This window comes from Canis lupus, chromosome 1 (genome assembly GCF_048164855.1).
Source record: "Canis lupus baileyi chromosome 1, mCanLup2.hap1, whole genome shotgun sequence".
Classification (NCBI taxonomy): Eukaryota; Metazoa; Chordata; class Mammalia; order Carnivora; family Canidae; genus Canis; species Canis lupus.
The window spans coordinates 101,888,614-101,909,110 of record NC_132838.1 but is presented as its reverse complement, the minus strand read 5'-3'; the positions used below and the strand labels follow the sequence as shown (position 1 = coordinate 101,909,110).

The window sequence follows — 20,497 nt, the reverse complement described above, 5'->3', positions numbered from 1 at the left end:
TTATGTATAACAAATGGTGCTGTCATGTTTTCCTACTTGAGAGGACTAATTATTGTCTATGTTGAAAATATGTAATGGGAGACATTGAGAAAGCCGGTGTCTGCATGGATGTATGAAAGGGTATTTTTCTGACTTTGCCATCTCTCAGCAATAATTTGTGATATGGCATCACATTCTGGTTTAAAGCTATTTCAGTAATAAACTTTTTTTACTTGTCTACTATCTTTGTGGAGTTTTCTGGGTTGGGAAAAGATTTTTTTTCTTTTTAAGTTATATTTCTCCAGCAACTTATATTGTTATCTAAAAGAATTCCATTTAAAACTTTTTGAAACTTCTGTGTTTGCCAAACAAATAAACATGGGGGCTGATTTTACTATTTGAGACCCCAAATGAAAACTGATTACACGGTCTGTGAAAATTAATAAAAGGAAATTTCACTAAAATGGAGTCAGGAGGCCAGAGGAGAAGCTCTCACATGTGGCCTACGGATGTCAATCACAGACCCCAACAGAAAAATCCACAACAGGAAAAAATCATCAATAATAAGCCCCAAGGAGAAAAGATAGCATTTTCTATAAGAAATCGACCCCCACCCTCACCCCTTGCAACTCGAACAATGAGAAACTGCCTTTTACTAAAGTGTTTGTTGCTTTTCTCCAACGGACTTTCCTTCAAAACAACTCCCAAATTTCCTTCTCCATAACATGTGTTCCTTTCCTAGGTTTGAGGGACTAGCCTATGGTTTTTGTTGTAGCTTCCTTGTCTCTAATTGTAATAGTTTGTTATTTCCAAATAACCCCCATCCTTTTTCTTTTTGCTGGTAAAATATTTCTGCTGGTCCAACACACACATGGAGGCAAGGGGTGAATTGACTGTGCGTCGAGCCTGTAGTCCTGGGATGGGGGTGGGGGGGCTGGCCTCGGGGGTTGGGGATGAACTGGACAGAGTAAGAGCTGCAGGACATTGGGGGAGGAGGCAGAAATATTGGGAAGCGTGATGGAGAAGGGCCCTGGAGAACAAACCCCGAGTCGGACACGTGGGGGCCGTGAGGGCGGCGCACACGTGGTTTGAGGGTTTGCAGACGCCACGTGGGCACCCCGGCAACTTCTTGCAGTTGGTGTCTACTCATTCACACGTGCACCGTGTCAGTTCATTAATGCATTCGCGCTTTCATGGAGTCCACCATGTAGGCCTCATCCAACGAGACCATTGGCAACGTACCCTCTCCGCGGCCCTCAATTCTTTCGTCTTCTGAGGCTCCTGAAGCCCCAGCTCCCGGTGTCCCCCCGCCCCCCGCCGGTCTCTTCGCTAAGCTTGAGCGGAAGCTCCCATTCCTGCCTCCTCTATTGGAGACGCTGCCTAAGCGCTCATAAGCCTCCACCAATGGGAGTCGGCCAGGAACTGTCGGCTCAGCCAATGAGTGGGACGCTGGAATAAAAGCCCACGGGCGCCATCCTCCGGGTATCCTAGGCGTTGGTGGATCCAGGGACCCTCATCCGGGGAGCCTCCTGGGGTGCCTTGTGTGGGAGCACGCAGGCCGCGTGGAGCAGGGTGGCGTCCAAGGAGCCTCGCGCTCAGTGCCACCTCCCCTGCGCCTTTCCACGAAAGCGTCCTGCGCCTTCGCCTTTTCCCCTCGGGAGTCGCCCGGACACCGTGATGCTGTCGGGCAGCGCTCAGCCCGCAAGCGAAGGCGAGAAGACCCAGGAACAGAGCAAAGGTTGAGAAGGGCTGGTGTCAGTTGTTGGGGTGGAGGGTGCCCAGAAGGAAGTGCTGACTTCTGTCTGTTCGTCTGCCTCACGTAGATGCAGCAGGCCACGTGGAGCTCAGCGTCCCGCCCGGGTGAGAGACTGGAGTGGGAAGGGGGAGCAAAGAAATGAAGAGCTGGCGGCACGTGTGGTGTGTCCGCTTCTGGCCTGAGCGCTGTGCCTCGAGAAGGGCAAGGGGCAGGGGCGGGGCCGGGGGAGACTCCCCGCTTGCCCTCCACCCACCTCCTAAACAGGCTCCTTTTTTCCACTCCTTTCAGGCGGCGCCTCACCATCGATGACTTTGAAATCGGGCGCCCTCTTGGCAAGGGAAAATTTGGGAACGTGTACCTGGCTCGGCTCAAGGAAAGCCACTTCATTGTGGCCCTGAAAGTCCTCTTCAAGTCCCAGATAGAAAAGGAAGGACTGGAGCACCAGCTGCGCAGGGAAATTGAAATCCAGGCGCATCTACAGTAGGACAGTCTGCATGAGAATCTGGCACTGGCTTCCCACTCTTCTGTTCTCTCTTCCATCTCTGGAGTCTGAACCCATTTCCCCCAAACGACCCTCAAATAGGCCACCTTGATTCCACCTTGAAGATTTGTTTCTGCATTTCATTACACTTATACCATGTATCCTCCGTTTCAGATGCCAAAATCTTGATGTGTGCTCCGGTTGTCTCACACACTCGAGTATCAAACTGCTATTACTCTGGTCCCAGCAGTTTGCCCCTTGTGTGACCAGTCACTTGTAATAGCATCAGGAATTGGGTCTTACAAATCTGACCTTTCCTCTGTCCCTTCTCCAGACACCCCAATATCCTACGCCTGTACAACTATTTCCATGATGCACGCCGCGTGTACCTGATTCTGGAATATGCTCCAAGGGGTGAGCTCTATAAGGAGCTGCAAAAGAGCCACACATTAGATGAACAGCACACAGCCACGGTGAGGTGGAGGCCTGCGGGCTTTGGGGCCCATGAGTTTACTGTGGACTAGTGTGTGTGTGGGGGGGGTGCATCACTACTTGTGGTTGTCATTAGTGTCCAGTGTTTTTTTTCCTTTATTTCTGAATTCTATACCTTTGATATGATACATATATCCCATAACTTCAAATTTTGATACTCTAATTACCCCAGAATATTAATAATTAGTGTGTATGAATTTGGATTCTTTGGTTGTAAGCAAGACAATCTAACTCCACTACTTTATGCAGAAAAGCATGTTGAAAGCCTATGGAGGATTTCACTGAATAAGTGAGTGGAGCCGGCTTAGAATAGGAAGCAAGAGATTTCTAGAGGGCTCCAGATGGGAAATCAGAGCAACAATTATCCCAGCAGACGGGTTGCGTCAACTTGCTATCTGAATATTCTTGCAATTTTCCTCCTGTTTTTGTATCATTTCTTCAGGCCTCAGGACCTGTGTCTAGCTACTTGCTGTGGTAGGGCAAAAGGGAGGTTCTGTATACTTTAGCATCTATCCTATAAGACTTCATAAAATGAGATGAATCCCTTCCCCACCAATAATTGTGGTGCCATTAAGGAAGTAATGGTTGGTAAGCAGGAAATAAAAAGATTCCATTACAACTATAAAATTCATGTGAGTATTTTATCTCATGGAAATTGTGGCTGGCTTCATTTCTCGACTTTTTCTTTGCTCACTCAGATAATGGAGGAATTGGCAGATGCTCTGACTTACTGCCACGAGAAAAAGGTGATTCACCGGGATATTAAACCAGAGAACCTACTGCTCGGGTTCAAGGGTGAGGTGAAAATTGCAGACTTTGGCTGGTCTGTGCACACACCATCTCTGAGGTAGGTCAGGTGATGGCATGGGCCCTGGGTGCCAGTTAGGAATGATCCAATTTAATTTATTCCACGTATAAGACCCAGATACAAAGTTAGGTTTGTATTTGAGTACTGCCTTTTCCTTTTTTTTTTTTTTTTTTAGTACTGCCTTTTTCATATGCATATATTTAATGTACATTTGTAGATTGAAAGAATGTGGCTCAACCTTATCTTTTACCTTTTGTTCTCTGTTAACATAGAATTTTCCCAGTTAGCTTCCATGTAAATAAGAATCATTGCTCCATAATTCCAGGAATTTTACTTGGTCCCTCTTGATGTATCATGAGTTTGTTCAAAATCTCTATTGATGCCCAGAATATTCTGAAAATATTCCGGATCATGAGCTACATAACTATATGAATAATTCCAAAATATGGAATTGATAGGTCCCAGTATTTTCCTCTCCTAAAACTTGACCCTTATTATTATTTTTAAAAATTTTATTTATTCATGAGAGACAAAGAGAGAGAGGCAGAGACACAGGCAGAGGGAGAAGCAGGCTCTCTGCAGGGAGCCTGATGCAGGACTTGATCCCAGGACCCCAGGATCATGACCTGAGCTGAAGACAGACGCTCAACCGCTGAGCCACCCAGGAGTCCCCCTTGATCCTTATAAAAACTTGGTGTTTCCAGGGACACCTGGGTGGTTCAGCAGTTGAGTGTCTGCCTTGGGCTCAGGACATGATCCCAAGGGACTGGGGCTCAAGTCCTGCATTAGGCTCCTCACAGGGAGCCTGCTTCTCCCTCTGCCTGTGTCTCTGCCTCTCTCTGTGTGTCTCTCATGAATAAATAAAATCTTAAAAAAAAAAAAAATCTTGGTGTTTCCAAATTCCTATGCACAGGAAGGGACTGCTTGGACTTTTTAGGGTCTCCTGTCTCATCAGAATCTAGAAAAGGAGGGTTACCCTTGTTCTGGGCCTCTGCACAGTGGTCCCTTCTCTGCTGTCTTCTAGGAGAAAGACAATGTGTGGGACTCTGGACTACTTGCCCCCAGAAATGATTGAGAGGAGAACATACAATGAGAAGGTTGATCTGTGGTGCATTGGAGTACTTTGCTATGAGCTGTTGGTAGGATATCCACCCTTTGAGAGCCCTTCCCATAATGAGACCTACAGACGCATCCTCAAGGTAGGAAGGCTACACGCTGGGCATTCACTGGGTAGCCAAGACTGCAGGGCCTGGGGTGCACACAAAAGTTGTCTAATAAGATCCAGAACAGTGCCTTGAATGGTCTCAAGGAATGGATAAAACACACAGCACACAAATTAACCACATTCTCTTCTGTCTTCTCTGGCCTCATCAGGTAGACCTACGATTTCCCCCATCATTACCTTTGGGGGCCCAGGACTTAGTCTCCAAGCTTCTCAGATACCAGCCTTTGGAAAGGCTACCCTTGGCCCAGATCATGGAGCACCCCTGGGTCAGGGCCCACTCGAGGAGGGTGTTGCCTCCATCTGTTCAAATGGCTTCTTGAGGCCTGTCTGCACCTGTTTCATTGTGTTTGTTCAGAGCTTTGCTGGCTCTCTTTTGTTTCTTCTAAGATGCTAATTAATAAAAGCTGAATCATTTTGTACTAGTTGTGTATAGTTATTTGAGTTGGCATGTGACTGGGCAAAATCTTTATTTCTTGTAGAAACTCTTTCCCATAAGAGTGTCCCAAGATGATGTCCCTCCTGGCCCCCAGGGATGGTGACTCAACTATTCACCTTAAAAACTAGTAACTATTTTGTACAGATAACCACTCTGGTGGTGTATAACATACTACCTGTTACATTGGCTTCTAGACTCAATTTACTATACCCCATATTTTCAGGAGTATGCCATTTGTAAAACAGGACTCTGATTAATCCAGAGGTCCACCCTCTTTATACTGACATTCAGCATGCTACCATCTCTGAGATAAAATGTTTCACTGCACAACAATGCCATTCAATTCTCGAATTCACTAGCACCTCCATGGTGTGTCATACTCTGATTACATGAAATAAATCATCTCCTAACTTAAAAATAGTTTATATGGAGTTAATGTTACTTCCTTCACCATATTCTACATGGTTTCCTCAATGTGAAATGTCCAGCACATGCAGGACCACATCTCTGTGTATGACCAGACCCAGTAATATAAGTCAGCTACTTGACTCTCAGATGGACAGCCCCACTATTGTAGATCTGTAATTTAAATGCTCCAGGACGCTGGCTCATGAGTTTTCATCTGCACCTCCAAGGCCCATATTTCTGTGCTCTCTAGCTTTGTCCTATCAGTGCTCTTTAATGAATATTTCAGTTAAACACCTGGAAATTCCTAATTAACTGGTTTGTTCATAGGTACCTGCAATATTACTCAGTTTGGTGCTGGACATCACTGGGCACATTTTTGGGAGGTAGATACACAGAGAAAAGTCAACTAGGGCTTCCACATTGACTATCAGGTGATTTATGTCTAAATTATGAAAACTCTCAGACATGCTTTACAATAGGGATTTCAAAGTTTCTCCAATAGCTACATAGTTTTCCTCACCACTGATTCTGGACATTCTGCCTCCTATGACACAGAATATAAATTCTTAACTTTGCTATCTGATGTACATCCTTTCCTCAAACCATTCAATTAAACCGTGTCAGCCACATCTGAAAAAAGTCTTTTTCAATTTGGTCAAATTACTATGGCCAATGATGGATCACACTGTTCCTTGTCACATTTCTGATTAAGTCACATTTCTCCACGACCTCCTTTTATAAAAAGCGTCTTCTAGGAAATTAACTCCATCCCAATCCTTGATTCAGTCACTATGCTTTTTTCTACTTTTAAAATTGTCTTTTTTTTAAATTCCAGCTAACATACAGAGTAATATTAGTTTCAGGTGTACAACAGTGATTGAATACTTCCATACATCACCTGGTGCTCATCACAAGTGCACTCCTTCAGCCTCATCACCTACTTAACCCATTCCCCACCCACCTCTCCTCTGGCAACCGTCAGTTTGTTCTCTATAGTTAAGAGTGTTTCTTCATTTTCCTCTTTTTTTCCCCCCCTAAGATCACTTGTTTTGGTTCTTAAATTCCACATATGAGTGAAATCATATTTCTTTCTCTACTTATTTTGCTTCAGATAATACACTCTATTTCTATTCATGTCATTACAAATGGTAAAATTTCATTCTTTCTCATGGTTGAGGAATACTCCATAAAATTACATCTCCACATTTTCTGTATATTGTTTCCATTTTCATAACCATATGTATTCTCAACTCATTAGAAGTGAGATTTTTTTTTTTTTTAAGATTTTATTTATTGGGCAGCCTGGGTGGCTCAGTGGTTTAGCGCTTGCCTTCCGCCCAGGGCATGATCCTGAAGACCTGGGATCGAGTCCCACATCGGGCTCCCTGCATGGAGCCTGCTTCTCCGTCTGCCTGTGTCTCTGCCTCTCTCTTTCTCTGTCTCTCATGAATAAATAGTCTTAAAAAAAAAGATTTTATTTATTTATTATTGAGAGACAGGAGAGAGAGAGGGGCAGAGGGAGAAGCAGGCTCCATGCAGAGAGCCTGATGTGCCAGTCGATCCCAGGTCTCCAGGATCACGCCCTGGGCTGAAAGCAGATGCTCAACCGCTGAACCACCTGGGCTGCCCTAGAAGTGAGATTTTTTAATGATGATCACTTTATTATTTTTTTTTAGAAAAGTTTATTCTTAATTGTACAACAGAATGTAAGACAACACTTCATTCCAGCCATAAGTGGGAACAGATGCTATGACAAGGAATCCAGATGTTTAAACAGAAATGGAATTAAGGATCACCAATGCCTTGGGCACAAGGAGATTTCTGCCAGATTTCTTTTTTTTTTTTTTTTTTCTGCCAGATTTCTTAATTCCACCTGTGGCCAGAGGGCCTTTTCTCTGCAGCCATTGCTTTTAGCTCTTCCAGTTTCTTCCGCCCCTCTGTTTCTGCTTGAATGCCTTATTTTCCTCGTCCATTTCCTTGGCCTGCTTCTTGCCTACTTCAGAGGCTTTTTCTTGCCATCGTTTCAGCCGGACACACCGCCTGCTGCCCCTTCCTCAGACCCTGCCCAGAAGTGGTATTTCATTCTCTTACTTTCATAGTCCTGAGAAGAAAGCAAAAGAAGTCACTGATGGTGACTTTTAAGACTTTACCAATATAATTCTGAAAGGATTTTTAGGATTCCTAACATGACTTTGTTGATTTCTTGTCTGCAACTACCTAATGCCGGGTGGGTTCAGGGTTCACCGTGTCCATTCCTTCCTCCATCTATTCTCTCTGGTGGAGACCTGAGGTTGCAGTACACGCCAATAGTTCCCCAATCTCCATATCCACGCACGACCCTTCTGCCAGCACTCAGACACAGGTCCAAGTAAGTGCCCACGTCAAACAGACACTCACAACTGCCCCTGCTACACACAGGAGTCCTGACCGCCCCCAGCCTTGCTTACGCTCGGCCTTCCCACCTCCGGGTTCACACATGGATCCTCCAGTCCTCGGTTGCCTACTCCCCAAGAGGAAGCCCTGCAGCACAAGACGCTGGTGCCCTGACAGAGGATGCCCCAGAGGGGTTGGGCGATGCGCATGCGCCAAGGTGCAGGGGCTTCCCCGTCCTGGTCCTTGCGGTCACCCTGCCACTAGAGCATCCGTCCTCGTGAGGCGCACGGGGAAGTCAGAAGCCAAGCTAGGGCCTGGTTAAAGGACCCGGCAAATGCCTTGACCCGCCTCCTGAGCCTCGACTTCCCCGGACAGGCAAGGGACTGCCTCGCCCTTTCTCAGTACTCGCGAGTTGTGTTCGCTGTGAAGAGATGGGTCTGACAGCGAGCTCTGGGCCTGATAATTCTTTTATTTTTATTTTTATTTTATTTTCATTTTTTCTGATAATTCTTTGAGGTTTAGGAAGACAGGCCCTGGAACAAAATCTTCTGCTCCTTTGTAGAACAAAAACTACATTGCCCAGAAGGCTGTGCGCCGGGCGTCCCTCTTGGTGGGGGCGGGGCTTCCGGGCTTCCGGTGGCGTACGTCATTTGTGTGCGACGGTTCCGTCCACGCCAGCTGTGGGGAGGGGGATTGCTGTTCTGTGGCCACTTCCAGGAAGGCTCTTTGAAGAAGAGCGGAAAGGAGGCTACGACTCACCTCCGCGCCTGTGAAGGACCGGTGAGCCTCGTGGTGACCGGAGGGTGCGAAAATCAGCCGAGGCCACTCCTCCCGGGGCAGGGGAGGAGTGGCGGTCGGTCGAGCCCGCTGGACCCGCCTCTGTGGCCGCCCCCCCCACCCCCCCGCCCCGGTCCTGCACGGGGTACGGGGTCCCATGATGGCGGCGGCCTGGATGGACCCTGCGCAGGTGAGTGGAGGATGCTCTGGGCGCTTCTCCGTCTCTGCTGCGGGACGGGAACGGGGGGCGGCTCCTGGGCAGGCTGGAGGTCGAGAGAGGCCCTCGACTTCTCTTCGAGGTGTGTTCGCGTTAAGACGGGTGGAGCAGGCTTGTCACTTACTCGATCTCCAGCCTCAGAACAGGAGATATTGAACGTATAGGAGGACAGTTGGCAGGCCGCATATAAAGTAGAACTCTGACCCAGAGAAGCTAATCCCTTATCGACGGTAAGCGACCCAGAAAACCAGTCCGCTCTGACCCTCTTCCCGGAAGCCAGATTACTAGCGTTACTCACAGTCCTGGAAGCTAAAAGGGACTCCGTAGGAGTGATGGCCCAAGATGGCAGGATTTGGTGAATAACTGACCCTCCCTATTTTTCCTCCCATTGTCCACTTAAGACCGACCACAAAAACCCGTATCTGCATCCCTATCCCTTCATCTATGATGCTTGGTGAGTGCATGTCAGAGTTCTCATAATTTACACATATACCACCAGGTAGTCAAATGGAGGCCCTCCTTGACTTTTCTGTTTATCTGTCTGCCCAAAATGTGCCTGGCAATGGGAATTTATCGAGCACCAGAACTGAGTAATATTGCAGGGTTCCTATATAAGAACCAGTTCATCAGGAATTTCCAGGGGTTAAATTGAAATAAAATTCTAGAACACTATTAGGACAAAGCAAGAAAGTGAATATGAAACACCATGAGCCAGAGTCTTGGAGCATTTAGATTACACATCTATGGTACTGGGGCTCCCATCTAACAGTGGAGTAGCTGAGTTTACTTATACTTACCCTGGGTCTAATCACATGTGGGGATGTGGTCCTCCATGTGCTGGACATTTCACATTGGAAAACTGTAGAATATAATGAGGAGGTACAACTAACAAAACAAAACATATATGAAGTTTTTTTAAATCAGAAGGCAACACTAGTGGAAACCTAAGATAACTTAAGAACTGAGCACTTGTGGTCCCTGTAACCAGGATGTGAAACCCTCAGCATGGGGCAGGCAGCTAGCAGGACCACTGAGGCTCAGGTACTGCTGTTGTTACTGATACCGTTACTATCATTATTCACTCACTCCTCTGATGTCCTAGAGCCCTTGCTGTCTGCATCTCCCAGTCCTCGCGTCATTTCCATTGTGTTGTGTGGCCTTCCAGTGGCTCCCAGGGAGGAGGCTCCTCCCATACGTTCCTATATTACATCCAGAGCATTGCCCACCTCCCCCTTGAGCCCTGCACAGAGTTTGGCCCTCAGGAGGTACTCGGTGATTCGAGCCTTGATCACTCTGCATCTTTACCAGGGATGTAGAGAGGAGCTGTGATCCCAGCCAACAGCCCCCAGGCCAATGCTGCTACCTCTGTTTGACTTTCCAGGTATCTGTGACCTTTGATGATGTGGCCGTGATATTTACCCAGGAGGAGTGGGGGCAGCTGGACCCGGCCCAGAGGACCCTGTACCAGGAGGTGATGCTGGAAAACTGTGGACTCCTGGTGTCTCTGGGTAAGTCCTCCCGACTCCTCCATGGGGGTCCTGCCACCTCCTTGTCAGAGCACCCTGTGGCTCCAGGCCTGGCTGGTCAAGAAGGCCTCTGGAGCCTTCCCCTGCCTCCTGCCTGCAGCTTCAGTCATTTTCTAGACTTATCTCTTTGTGCCTGCTCTCCTGTGTCTCTTTGGGCAAGAAATGGTTCTTCTTTGGCTCCTAGAAAGTAATGGGAGGAAAGGGGGCTGTTGGCAGAAGCCAAAGCCAGGATTCCAGCTGGGCCCTCTGAGGGGCTGATAGAGGAACTAGGAACCACCATGATTAGGTCCTGGCTTCTGGTCTCTTGTCCTGGCTTCTCTCTCTGGCTCTCTCTGCTCACAGTACTGTACACAGAAAGGTTTTTTCTGCCTCATCAGGTTGTGCCAGGACTGGCCCCCAGATTCCTCGTTTCTGCATCTTTGCATGCTTATGTTCTCTTTCTCTGTCTGCTGCTGGGCTGTGTGGGGTGTCCTTGAGACAGGGATGGCCGCCCGAGCCGGTACTTGTCAGGACCTCCCACCCCAGTGCTTGGTACACACTGGCCTCCGTCTGAGGTTCTTATTTCACATTCCAGAGAGGGAGCTGACTGTGTGAGCCTGATTGGCTCAAGTGTCCTTAGCAGGGCTGTGAGTGATGGGATATTCTCCTAGAAGAGAGTGAGTCAGGCAGGCCTCCAGAAGGCCTTTGCCTTCAGTGCCAACAGGTATTATTCTAAACAACATGATCTCGGTTATGGTGCTTCTTTGTGTTCGTGTGCCTTCGTCATTGTCACTTGTTTCCAGGGCCAAGGTCCTCTGCCACTGCAAGAGAGAAGGTAGAGTACTGCTTCCCAGCACTTGGCAGTTTTGCCCCCAGGACACATTTGGCAATGTTTGCAGCCACTTTGGGTTGTCCTGCCTGGAGTGTAGGTGGTATTGGCATCTAGTGGTTAGAGTCCAAAGGTGCCACACATATCCTTGGATGGACAAGACAGCCCCCTCACTGAAGAATTGTCCCCGCTGCAGAATCCAGAGTGCCATAGTTGAGAAACACCAGCTTAGATGCTTCTCTGCTTGAAGATAATCACCACAAGGCCCTTCAGTTGGAGGGAAAGGAGGGCTGTAATTCCAGAGCTTAGGATGAGACCTGCCTATTTTGGGAGAAATAGAATTACGTCTGTCAGTGAGAAGAGAAAGAGCAAGATTAGGAAAGTTGGATAGGTTAGTATTTCGTAACAAAATGTTTAAGAATAAAGAGGCCCCTCTGTCTTCTGCTGACCTCATCACTCACCTTCAGTGTTTTCCCTGGGCTCACTCTGCCCTGGCCATGCTGGGTGTCTAGTGATTTCCCCACACACGGACCAGCCTCTGGCCTCTGCTTGCTGTTGTGTCTGCCTGGTTGGTGTTCTTGGGCATTTCAGCCACTCACAAGGTTGCCCCTTCTGTGTAAAATGAACACCTCGCCAGCTGTGTCCTGACCACCAGATCTCGTAGAGGCCCCTCCCCGATCCCTCTCACTTTCTCTCATCATCCCGATTATAACTCTCTGTGCCCCTGGTTGTCATCCAGGGATGATGTCATCCCCCAGGGACACTGGGGCAGTGTTGTCACAGGTGGGACAGAGGTGTGCCAGGCACCTAGTGGGAGGAGACCTGGAATGCTGCCAGACATCCTTAAAATGCTCAGGACAGTTTCCTCCCTGCTTTCCTAGCAAAGCATTATCTTGACCGAAGTAATCATGCCCATGTAACCCGAATAGTTACGCCAGGTTGAGAAACTTGTTTCAGAGAGGTAGGAACACTTCATCAACTGGCATTGAGGGACACCCTGACATAATCGTTTCCTGCCTTCTGATTGTTTTTGATGACAAGTCTGGTTTTAGTGCTGAACCTTCTTCACTCCTCCTTCCCTCCAATGGTTGGTACTTTTCCCTTTAAAACAGAGTAGCCTTGAGTTTGCAGCCCTGAATGGGCAGTATGCGCTCACTGGGGCTTAACATTTGTATTCCATTGCCGAGTTTTCGTGGTGACCTGCTACCAAAGGAAGTGACTCAACGTTTCCCATTTACTGGACTGATGCAAGATTTCTTCTTTGAAGAAAATAAGAAAAATTAAATATGGGTCATGTTAGAAAGCAGTTCATAATCATCAGCACAGCTGAGATACCCTGAGCACTGACTAAGCAGGACTGTTTGGGCTTATTGGTGCTCTACTCATTTAAATTCCCACAGTATCCCACCTGTATGAGTTTGCACTTCTAAGATTTTAATTTGTAGAGATGACTTAGGGACAGGCAATACAGGGAGATTAATGCTAGTGTACGTTTTACATATTTGTATGTATGTCTTTAGCGTACGTACATATTTTGTGTGTGTACACACGCACACGCTTGAGCACACCTGTACATACATGCCTGTGTATGTGTGGTAGTTGTATGTATAAGAAAAAAATATTTTTCCTCTACTCGGCAACAGTTCTTGATATCAAAATCTTGTTTTCCACACCATGAGTTGTGACATAACTACCTGGAGTTAGCACAGATCCCACAGGTTGGGGGCTCAGTCTCCTAGGACAGCACCCCCACAGACACCCCCGCACAATCCACTTCAGATGCCAGGTTGTCACCTGTCCTGATCAACTGGCTGTAAATCAGAGATATGACCCCTTCCTCAGGGTTGATAATTTGCTAGGGTGGCTCACAAAACTCAAGAAAGCACTTCAGTATTATCTGTTACTGGGACGCCTGAGTGGCTCAGCGGTTGAGCATCTGCCTTCAGCTCAGGACATGATCCTCGGTCTGGGGATCGAGTTCCGCATCGGGCTCCCTGCAGGGAGTCTGCTTCTCCCTCTGCCTGTGTCTCTGCCTCTCTCTCTCTCTCTGTGTGTGCCTCTCATGAATAAATAAGTAAAATCTTTAAAAAAAAAAAAAGCATATTCCCTGTTTATTTAAAGGATTAAATTCAGAAACGGCTAAATGCAAGAGATGCAAAGGACAAGGTATGTAGAACAGCACACTGAGTTTCCATGGCCTCTTGGCTTGTCACTCTTCTGCCATCTTGATGCGTTAACCAATCTGGCAACCCACTGAAGCACTTTACTTGGGGCTTCTTGTTAAAGCTCCTTACATGGGCCTGACTGATGAACTCATTGGCCATTGATGATTGAACTCCTTCTCCAGCCCTTCTTGCCTCCACAGAAGTTAAGCGATAGAACAGATTTTCTAGCGTTCTAATCACATGATTGCTTTCCCTGGCCCCTCCTCCTCAGGAGTTTTTTAAAAGTCACCTCAGGAACAAAATAGAATTCCTAATGCAAGAAAGCAAAAAGGTCCTGTGTCTAATTTCGTCTTAGGAGAGGCCGTCCATGGACATCTGCTGGGGTTGCAAGTTTTAGCCAGAGGGGGTGGAGTTGTCTTCACCATGAGTTGCCAGTGTGGGACCATGTTGTCTGGTTGTGTGACCATGGTATCCATTGCAAGTTGATGGGGTCCTCAGCTTTTGCCATGTTTGGTTGAAACAGTGTGTTAATGTGAGGTGTGAGTTGGCCAAGAGGCTTCTTATTAAGGCAAGAGAGAGACCCATTTAGGGGTTTGTCATATTGGGATTTGGAAAGGAGTTATTTGAAGCAACCCTTATGTCTTTTACTTAAACCAGGTTTTGGAGGCATGTTTGGGGCATGAAAGTTCTGTGGAATATCTCTTCCCAGAGCCTAGCCTTGCATAATTCGAGAAGTGAAATGTGTGTGTCTTACAGTATTGTCTGCAACTCTGAAGGGAGTAAGGAATACAAGTGCCTTGTATTGTGGCCCTTTTATGTGTAGAGATGTGTGGTTTTGATTTTTGTTTGGGGTGTCTGTGAGACAAGAGAGTCTTAAGAGTTCTTTACCCCAAAGGAGACCATTTTTAGGCAGTGGCTCAACAGTTTATAATGAATTTGGAGATGGGACCATTTGTTCATCAGTGCTAAGATACCCCGCCCCCCCGAAGTTTGGCCCAGTAATGTTTCTTAGATCCATTTTTTATTTAGAACATTCTGGCTAAGAGATAGAAAGCAGCAGCATTCCATTGGTCTCTATCATGTGTGATGGATAGTGGCATCCTTCTTCTGGTTCATGAACTCCTGTAACTGTTCTCTCTGTTAAACTCAGAGGGCTTTCCAGGTAGCCAAAGGGCCTGGAGGAGGGCTGGCCCTCTCCAACACCAAAGCATCTGGCAAGGGACAGAGGATGGGAGAAGCTGCCACCTCCTACAAGTGGAGTTCTGCCAGAGGGCCCAGATTGGGTTCCGTTCTGTCTTACAGAGTCCTCAGTAGCTGTGCTGAGCTCGTGCTGTTAACAATATTTTGAGTAGACCTTAGTCTTTGTTGGCAAGAACCCCATTTAAGGTGGACTGATTTGTAACTAACAGTACCAGTGAGATAAACTTTATAAACGAGCCCCCAAATAATACTAAGTGTAGTATTAGCTGAAACTAAACTATCTCTAATATTAGTATTAGAGATGTTGGATTTGTGTGTCCGTAATGAATGTGTGGAATGAATTTCCTCAGACACGGTTGTCATCGATGTGCCGTCATAGCTGTGCTACTGGAGGAAGGTAGGTGCAGTGAAGATCTTGTCTGCAGAGATCATGTGCAGCGGCAGAGCTGTGGAGCCACGCTCACAGGGCAGCCTGGGGAAGAAGTGTTCACCTTCGGGGTAGAGGCTGGCTGGCTGAGAAGTTGTCCAAACAGGTGCTGAACAGAACAGGGTCAGCCAGATCTGTAAGCCCAGAACAATCACCGGGTTGTTGACTGGATAATGTTATTGATTTATTCATATGGGGTATTGGGTGTGTGGATTGTGTGAACCAGCTCTGGCTGCTTAAACAACAGCTTTATTTTCACGTCATTCTGGAGACTGGAAGTCTCAGACCCAAGGTGCTGGCAGACAGATGATGATCTCTTCCTGGCTGCCACCTTTGTGCTGTGTCCTCACATGGCCTTTCCTCTGGCTTTTAAGGTCACCAGTCCTACCAGATTGGGGCCACATCCCCGTGACCTCATTTAACGTTAATTACCTCCCTACAGGCCCTTTCTCCATGTGTGAGCACATAGTAATGACACCTAGGGGCAGGCACACTCAGTGCAGCAGGAGCCCTCCTGGATGGGCCACCCTGTTAAGATTGTTGGAACCCACTGTGAAGTGCTTTTATTGGCCCCGGGGTTAATAACAGACACAACTAGGCTGTCAAACGGAGAAGTAGTGTGGCAGTCATTCCTTTTTTGATTAGCTTTTATGTGAAGTGTTACTCTCTGGAGTCTCTTTTCCAGCTTCCATTGGGCCTTTCACTATCTTAACTGCTTTTTGTGGGTCCCATTGTACCGAGTCCAATTAAGCACCAAAAATTTACTTAATTGTGTCAGAGCATCCTTGCCCAAAGTGGGGTATTTTAGGACAGTGGTACTCTGAGTAGTGGAAGTATAGGTGAGTCTATAGTTAGAGTGAGACATACCTATTTTTCCCCTGTATTTAGCTACTTTTTCAGTTTGGGCAGAGCAATATTTAAATTTAGCGGAATCTCCAGGTATAACTATGATTTGAGCCCCAGTTTTGATTAAATTTATGAAGTTTTGTCAGTTGGTACAATTTAGCAAATTCTGAAGTTAATTCAGAACCTGTATTGTGGAGTCAGAAAAGTCTGTCAGTGCCGTGTTTTGTTTTGGTGATACAATTTTTTTTGGAATATAAGTTTTGTTATGCTGTACATAGTTATTATATGTAATTTATCATATATGTTTTTAATATATAAATTTTGCATTTCCCATTGGGTCAAATTATAGACAGCGTTTTATTTTATTTATTTTTTGTATATTTTTTTATTGGAGTTAGATTTGCCAACATACAGTATAGCACTCAGTGCTCATCCCGTCAAGTGCCCCCCTCAGTGCCCATCACCCAGTCACCCCATCCCCCCCGCCCATGTCCCCTTCCACTACCCCTTGTTCGTTTCCCAGAGTTAGAGGAGTCTCTCATGTTTTTATAGACAGTGTTTTAGTTCTATGTCTTACTTAGTTCTCTTTTATTTTTTCCTCTCTTTCTAGGAGTTTGTTTTTATTACTATTTTTAAGTCATTAAATAGTTTAGAATGAGTATTATATTTTCTAGACCCGGTATTTCTTTGGTACATAAGTTCTAAAGTAGACCCCCCTCCTTTTTCTCTTGGGGCTTTAGCTTCCTGAAGCCCCATACTGACTTTGTCTCCTGCTGGTGAGAGGAGTGGGGGAGGTCCTGGGGCCTCTGGGCAGCAGCCTCCCTGAGATGGGCCCTGGTCTACAGCATAATTGTTTTTGTCACCTCTCTTGTCTCTGGTCATTTTTCTTTTCTTTGGATATTTACCTGATAAGCTTCTGGCAGTCCCAGGGGCTGGAGCTTACCTCTAGGGCAGCGGTGGTGGTGGCATCAGTATCCTGATTGTGTCAGTTTGGTTTTAAGGAGGAGACGCGTGACATGCCAGTGGGCAGCAGCAGTCAGGAGTCCCCAAACTCATTGGCCAGGGGTTGTAAAGCCTGGAAACATCCTGAGGTATCTTAAGAGGGAGCAGGAACAAGATATTCCATAACGTTTTTCCCTCCATTTTATATTGAACCCCGGGTCTCCACGAATGGGGTCTTTTATTCCTTGCTGGATTGAGAGTCAGACTACAACAGTTAGGTAAGTGACGAATGGGAGATTTGTCCTCGAAGCAATTTAAGCCTGTTGTGCCATGGTGTCTGAGGCGGGTGCCCCATACTCTGTTGGCAGTAGGTCCCTTATATCACAGGGAGCATGACTCCTGATGGCTGAAGGGAGAGCTTACTCCCTTTCCACTGCCTTATCACCAGACCCTGTCCTGAGTGGGTAGCAGATGTGAGCGAGATTTGCTCAGTGACAACTGATAATCTTGGGCTGTGGTTCAGGATCTTCCAGAGCAGCCTTCTGTGGGTCCTGGTGCCTCTACCCTTGACTCCTTACAGAGTGCTGTGTCGTCTTCCCCTGCATCTGTGTTTGGCTACATGTGACAGAGCAGCTCAGTCTTCATCCTGAAGGAAATTTATTATCTCACAATGGTGGGTGATAACCCAGCTGTGGGTTTCTTTACTTCCTCTCTGTGTTCTAGATCTTATAGGCAGGTTCCCTCACAAAAGTCCTGGGATGCTGACAGACTACAGGAGCAGCAGATCCCCTTACTCAGCCATCCTGGAATAAAGCTTTCTAAAGTTGCACACCTCTAACTGTTGGTGATTGAGTTATGCCACTTGCAGGTTGGTAGAGACTGGTTTGTCAACCTTCCTTTAACGCCAGAATCATCTGGGGAGGTTTTAAAATCTACCGATATCCAGGCCTCACCAGAAATTTCCTTTCAGTTGGACATGAACCCGACATCGCAGGAGATGTTGACGCACACATGGTTTGAGACTCACTTACCTGGGTTAATTAGAAAATATTTTCTGGGAGGGGAGGGGGTCATATTCCCTGGGATTCTGTGTGCTGGCAGTCAGAGGGAATAGGTGCTGTCTACACAGCCAGCACTACTGTCTAAAGTCTTTGAATCCCAACACTGGACTTTGTGCCTGTTTCCAGGTGATAGGTTAGTATTTTGTTTGTGTGGATGGGGGTAGCTTCATTCCCGGGTCATATCCACATTCTGAAATCCCAGACTAGATTGAGAGGTTTTATTTCTTTTTCACAAAAATCCTAGTGTCGTCTTTCTTTGTCTGTGAACAGGGTGTCCTGTTCCTAGACCTGAGCTGCTCTACCAGCTGAAGCACGGGCAGGAGCTATGGATGGTGAAGAAGGACCTGTGTCAAAGCACCTATCCAGGTAGGAGCCAAGATGTGGGCAGATGGGAGACCCTGCAGGCTGGAGACTGGGAGGAGACCACCAGCCCTGGTCCCCTGGGGAAGCTTCCTGTTCTGGCCTCTTTGGTGGTTTGGAAGCCATGGAGCCCTTTAACCCAGAGTCAGTGTGCCCACTAAGGGACCATAATGTTGGTTGTTCCTTCCACCTTCCAAGTTTCAGTGAATGGTCCTGCCACTCAAGCAGGTTAGAGGCTGGATACAGCCTCAGAGAATTCCTTACACCTCCACCTCCCTCAGTCCCTCATCCAGCCATTCCCCAGATCCTGTCCGTTTCACATCCTGTACATCTCCTGAATGCATCAGTTGCACTACCTCCATCAGAGCCATCCCCATACTCGACCCACGCTCCCATCTTCTCTCTGGGAGATGCTGCTAGTCTCATAACCTGTCTCTGCATCTGCTTGGTGCCTCTAGTCAGCTCCGTGTCCTGCATGAGCTAGCCCAGGTGCTCAGACTTTGTCCCAGATGCTGACCCAGTCGTGGATGTCTCCGTATATGACCCCTAAGGTGTCAGCAGGTCTTTATGTTGAAAGCACAGTCCGCCACCTCTATTGCTTGATCCTCCACCCCACCACCCTCATTCGGGCTCTCGTGTCTGCAGCTTCCCCTTCTATCTAGCGGGAGGGGTCTTGCTCCTGGCCCTGGCCAGTCCCTTAACCAGAGTCTAGAGCACACCTTTTCAGGAAAATGTTTTCTTCATTCATACTCTTATTTCTTGTAGTGTAACTTCATCCTTTCTCCTCTCAATGTAAAAATATGCTGAGATACCTTACCCTCAAAGAAAAATCAATAAGAAAGTTCCTGTCTCACATTGTATTCATCCACTTTGTGTGTATTCAGTTATTCACATTTTTTACCCTCATACATGATGTTGTCAGGAGCAGTCTTGTATGGGTCATCTTGCACACAATATAGTGTCTTTGATGTTTCTTGGAGTAAAATTGTTGGGTTATAAGCTATGTAAGCCTTCAAGTTTACTAGATAATTGCCATTGTGTTCTAAAGGACATGTACCTATTTACACTTTCACCGGAAAGCGTGGAAGTTCCTTCGACCTATAACTTTGCCCAATACTTGCTACTCTAAGCATTCTGAATCATTGACAATCAAATGAACCCAAAACTGTATCTCATGTGGTCTTGATTTGCTTTTCCTTCATTGCTGAGAAGCTTTCGTACCTGATCATATGGTTATTGGTCAGTCTGTAATTTTTCCTTTGACATGTCATTTTATGGGGATCCCTTGATGGCTCAGCGGTTTCCTGCCCTGCCTGCCTTCCGTCCAGGGCGTCATCCTGGGGTCCCAGGATCGGGTCCTGCATCGGGCTCCCATCATGAAGCCTGCTTCTTCCTCTGCCTCCTGTGTCTCTGCCTCTCTCTCTCTGTCTCTCATGAATAAATAAATAAAATCTTATAAAAAAGAAATGTCATTTCCTGTTAGTACCTATCTTTCTATTAACTCATAGCTTTTGATTCGTAAGGATTCTTTGTATATTCCCTGTGTTATTTTTTTCATGGTAAAATATTCATAGCATAAAACATCATTTTATCCATTTGAAGTATAGTTGAGTGATATTAAATATGTTCATAATGCCATGCAACTATCACCACCATATACCTCCAAGGCACTTCATTCTGTAAAATTGAAACTCAATATCCACTATTCAGTAACCCCCCCAATCTCCCTGCCCTAGACCCTCATGACCACAATTTTACTTTCTCTATGATTTTGACTACTCTAAGAACTTCATATTAGTGGAATGATGCAGTATTTATGTGTTTTTTATAACTGGCTTTATTTCACTTAGCATAATGTCCTCAGGTTTTATCCATAGTGTAGCATATGTCAACATTTTCCTTCCTTTCTAAGGCTCCATAATATTCCACATACCACACATACCAAGTATCCATTCATCCTTCAATGGATACTTTGATTGTTCACATGTTTTTCCTGTTGTGAATAATACCACTGTGAAGATGGGTGTACAAATATATTTGAGAACCTGATTTCAATTCTTTTGGGCATATAACAAGAAATGAAATTGCTGGATCATCTCATAATTTTTAACTTTTTGAGGAACTGCCATATTGTTTACAACAGAGACTATATCTTTTTACATTCCCACCAGCAGTGTACAAGAGTTCCCACTGCTCTACATCCTCAAGTA

General features: G+C 46.4%; 2 protein-coding genes and 1 long non-coding RNA gene across 9 annotated transcripts in view; 2 read left to right on the top strand and 1 right to left on the bottom strand.

Moving 5' to 3' along the window:
- Positions 1 to 1,508: 1,508 nt before the first annotated feature.
- AURKC (aurora kinase C) lies at positions 1,509 to 5,156 on the top strand. Its single transcript, XM_072826720.1, has 7 exons — positions 1,509 to 1,717; positions 1,803 to 1,839; positions 2,024 to 2,215; positions 2,551 to 2,689; positions 3,407 to 3,555; positions 4,541 to 4,715; positions 4,891 to 5,156. Exons 1-7 carry the CDS (start codon positions 1,657 to 1,659, stop codon positions 5,059 to 5,061), a joined length of 924 nt encoding a protein of 307 aa, XP_072682821.1. The 5' UTR covers positions 1,509 to 1,656; the 3' UTR covers positions 5,062 to 5,156.
- A 2,005-nt stretch (positions 5,157 to 7,161) lies between these two features.
- LOC140634122 (uncharacterized) lies at positions 7,162 to 8,620 on the bottom strand. The gene is made up of 2 exons (XR_012031663.1): positions 8,033 to 8,620; positions 7,162 to 7,686 (listed from the first exon to the last, which is right to left on the bottom strand). It is a non-coding gene; the product is annotated as an uncharacterized lncRNA (long non-coding RNA).
- Positions 8,502 to 20,497, top strand: part of ZNF805 (zinc finger protein 805) — a 42,126-nt gene continuing 30,130 nt past the window's right edge. For 4 of the 7 annotated variants that reach the window (XM_072823089.1, XM_072823026.1, XM_072822947.1 and 1 more), the window contains exons 1-3: positions 9,896 to 9,993; positions 10,334 to 10,460; positions 18,198 to 18,293. In XM_072823089.1, coding sequence (XP_072679190.1) covers positions 9,958 to 9,993; positions 10,334 to 10,460; positions 18,198 to 18,293 — 259 coding nt within the window. In that variant the 5' untranslated portion in view covers positions 9,896 to 9,957. Of the gene's footprint in view, positions 8,926 to 9,895; positions 9,994 to 10,333; positions 10,461 to 18,197; positions 18,294 to 20,497 lie in introns of those variants that run through there. The other 3 variants (XM_072823283.1, XM_072823218.1, XM_072823147.1) reach the window with 3 other exon arrangements.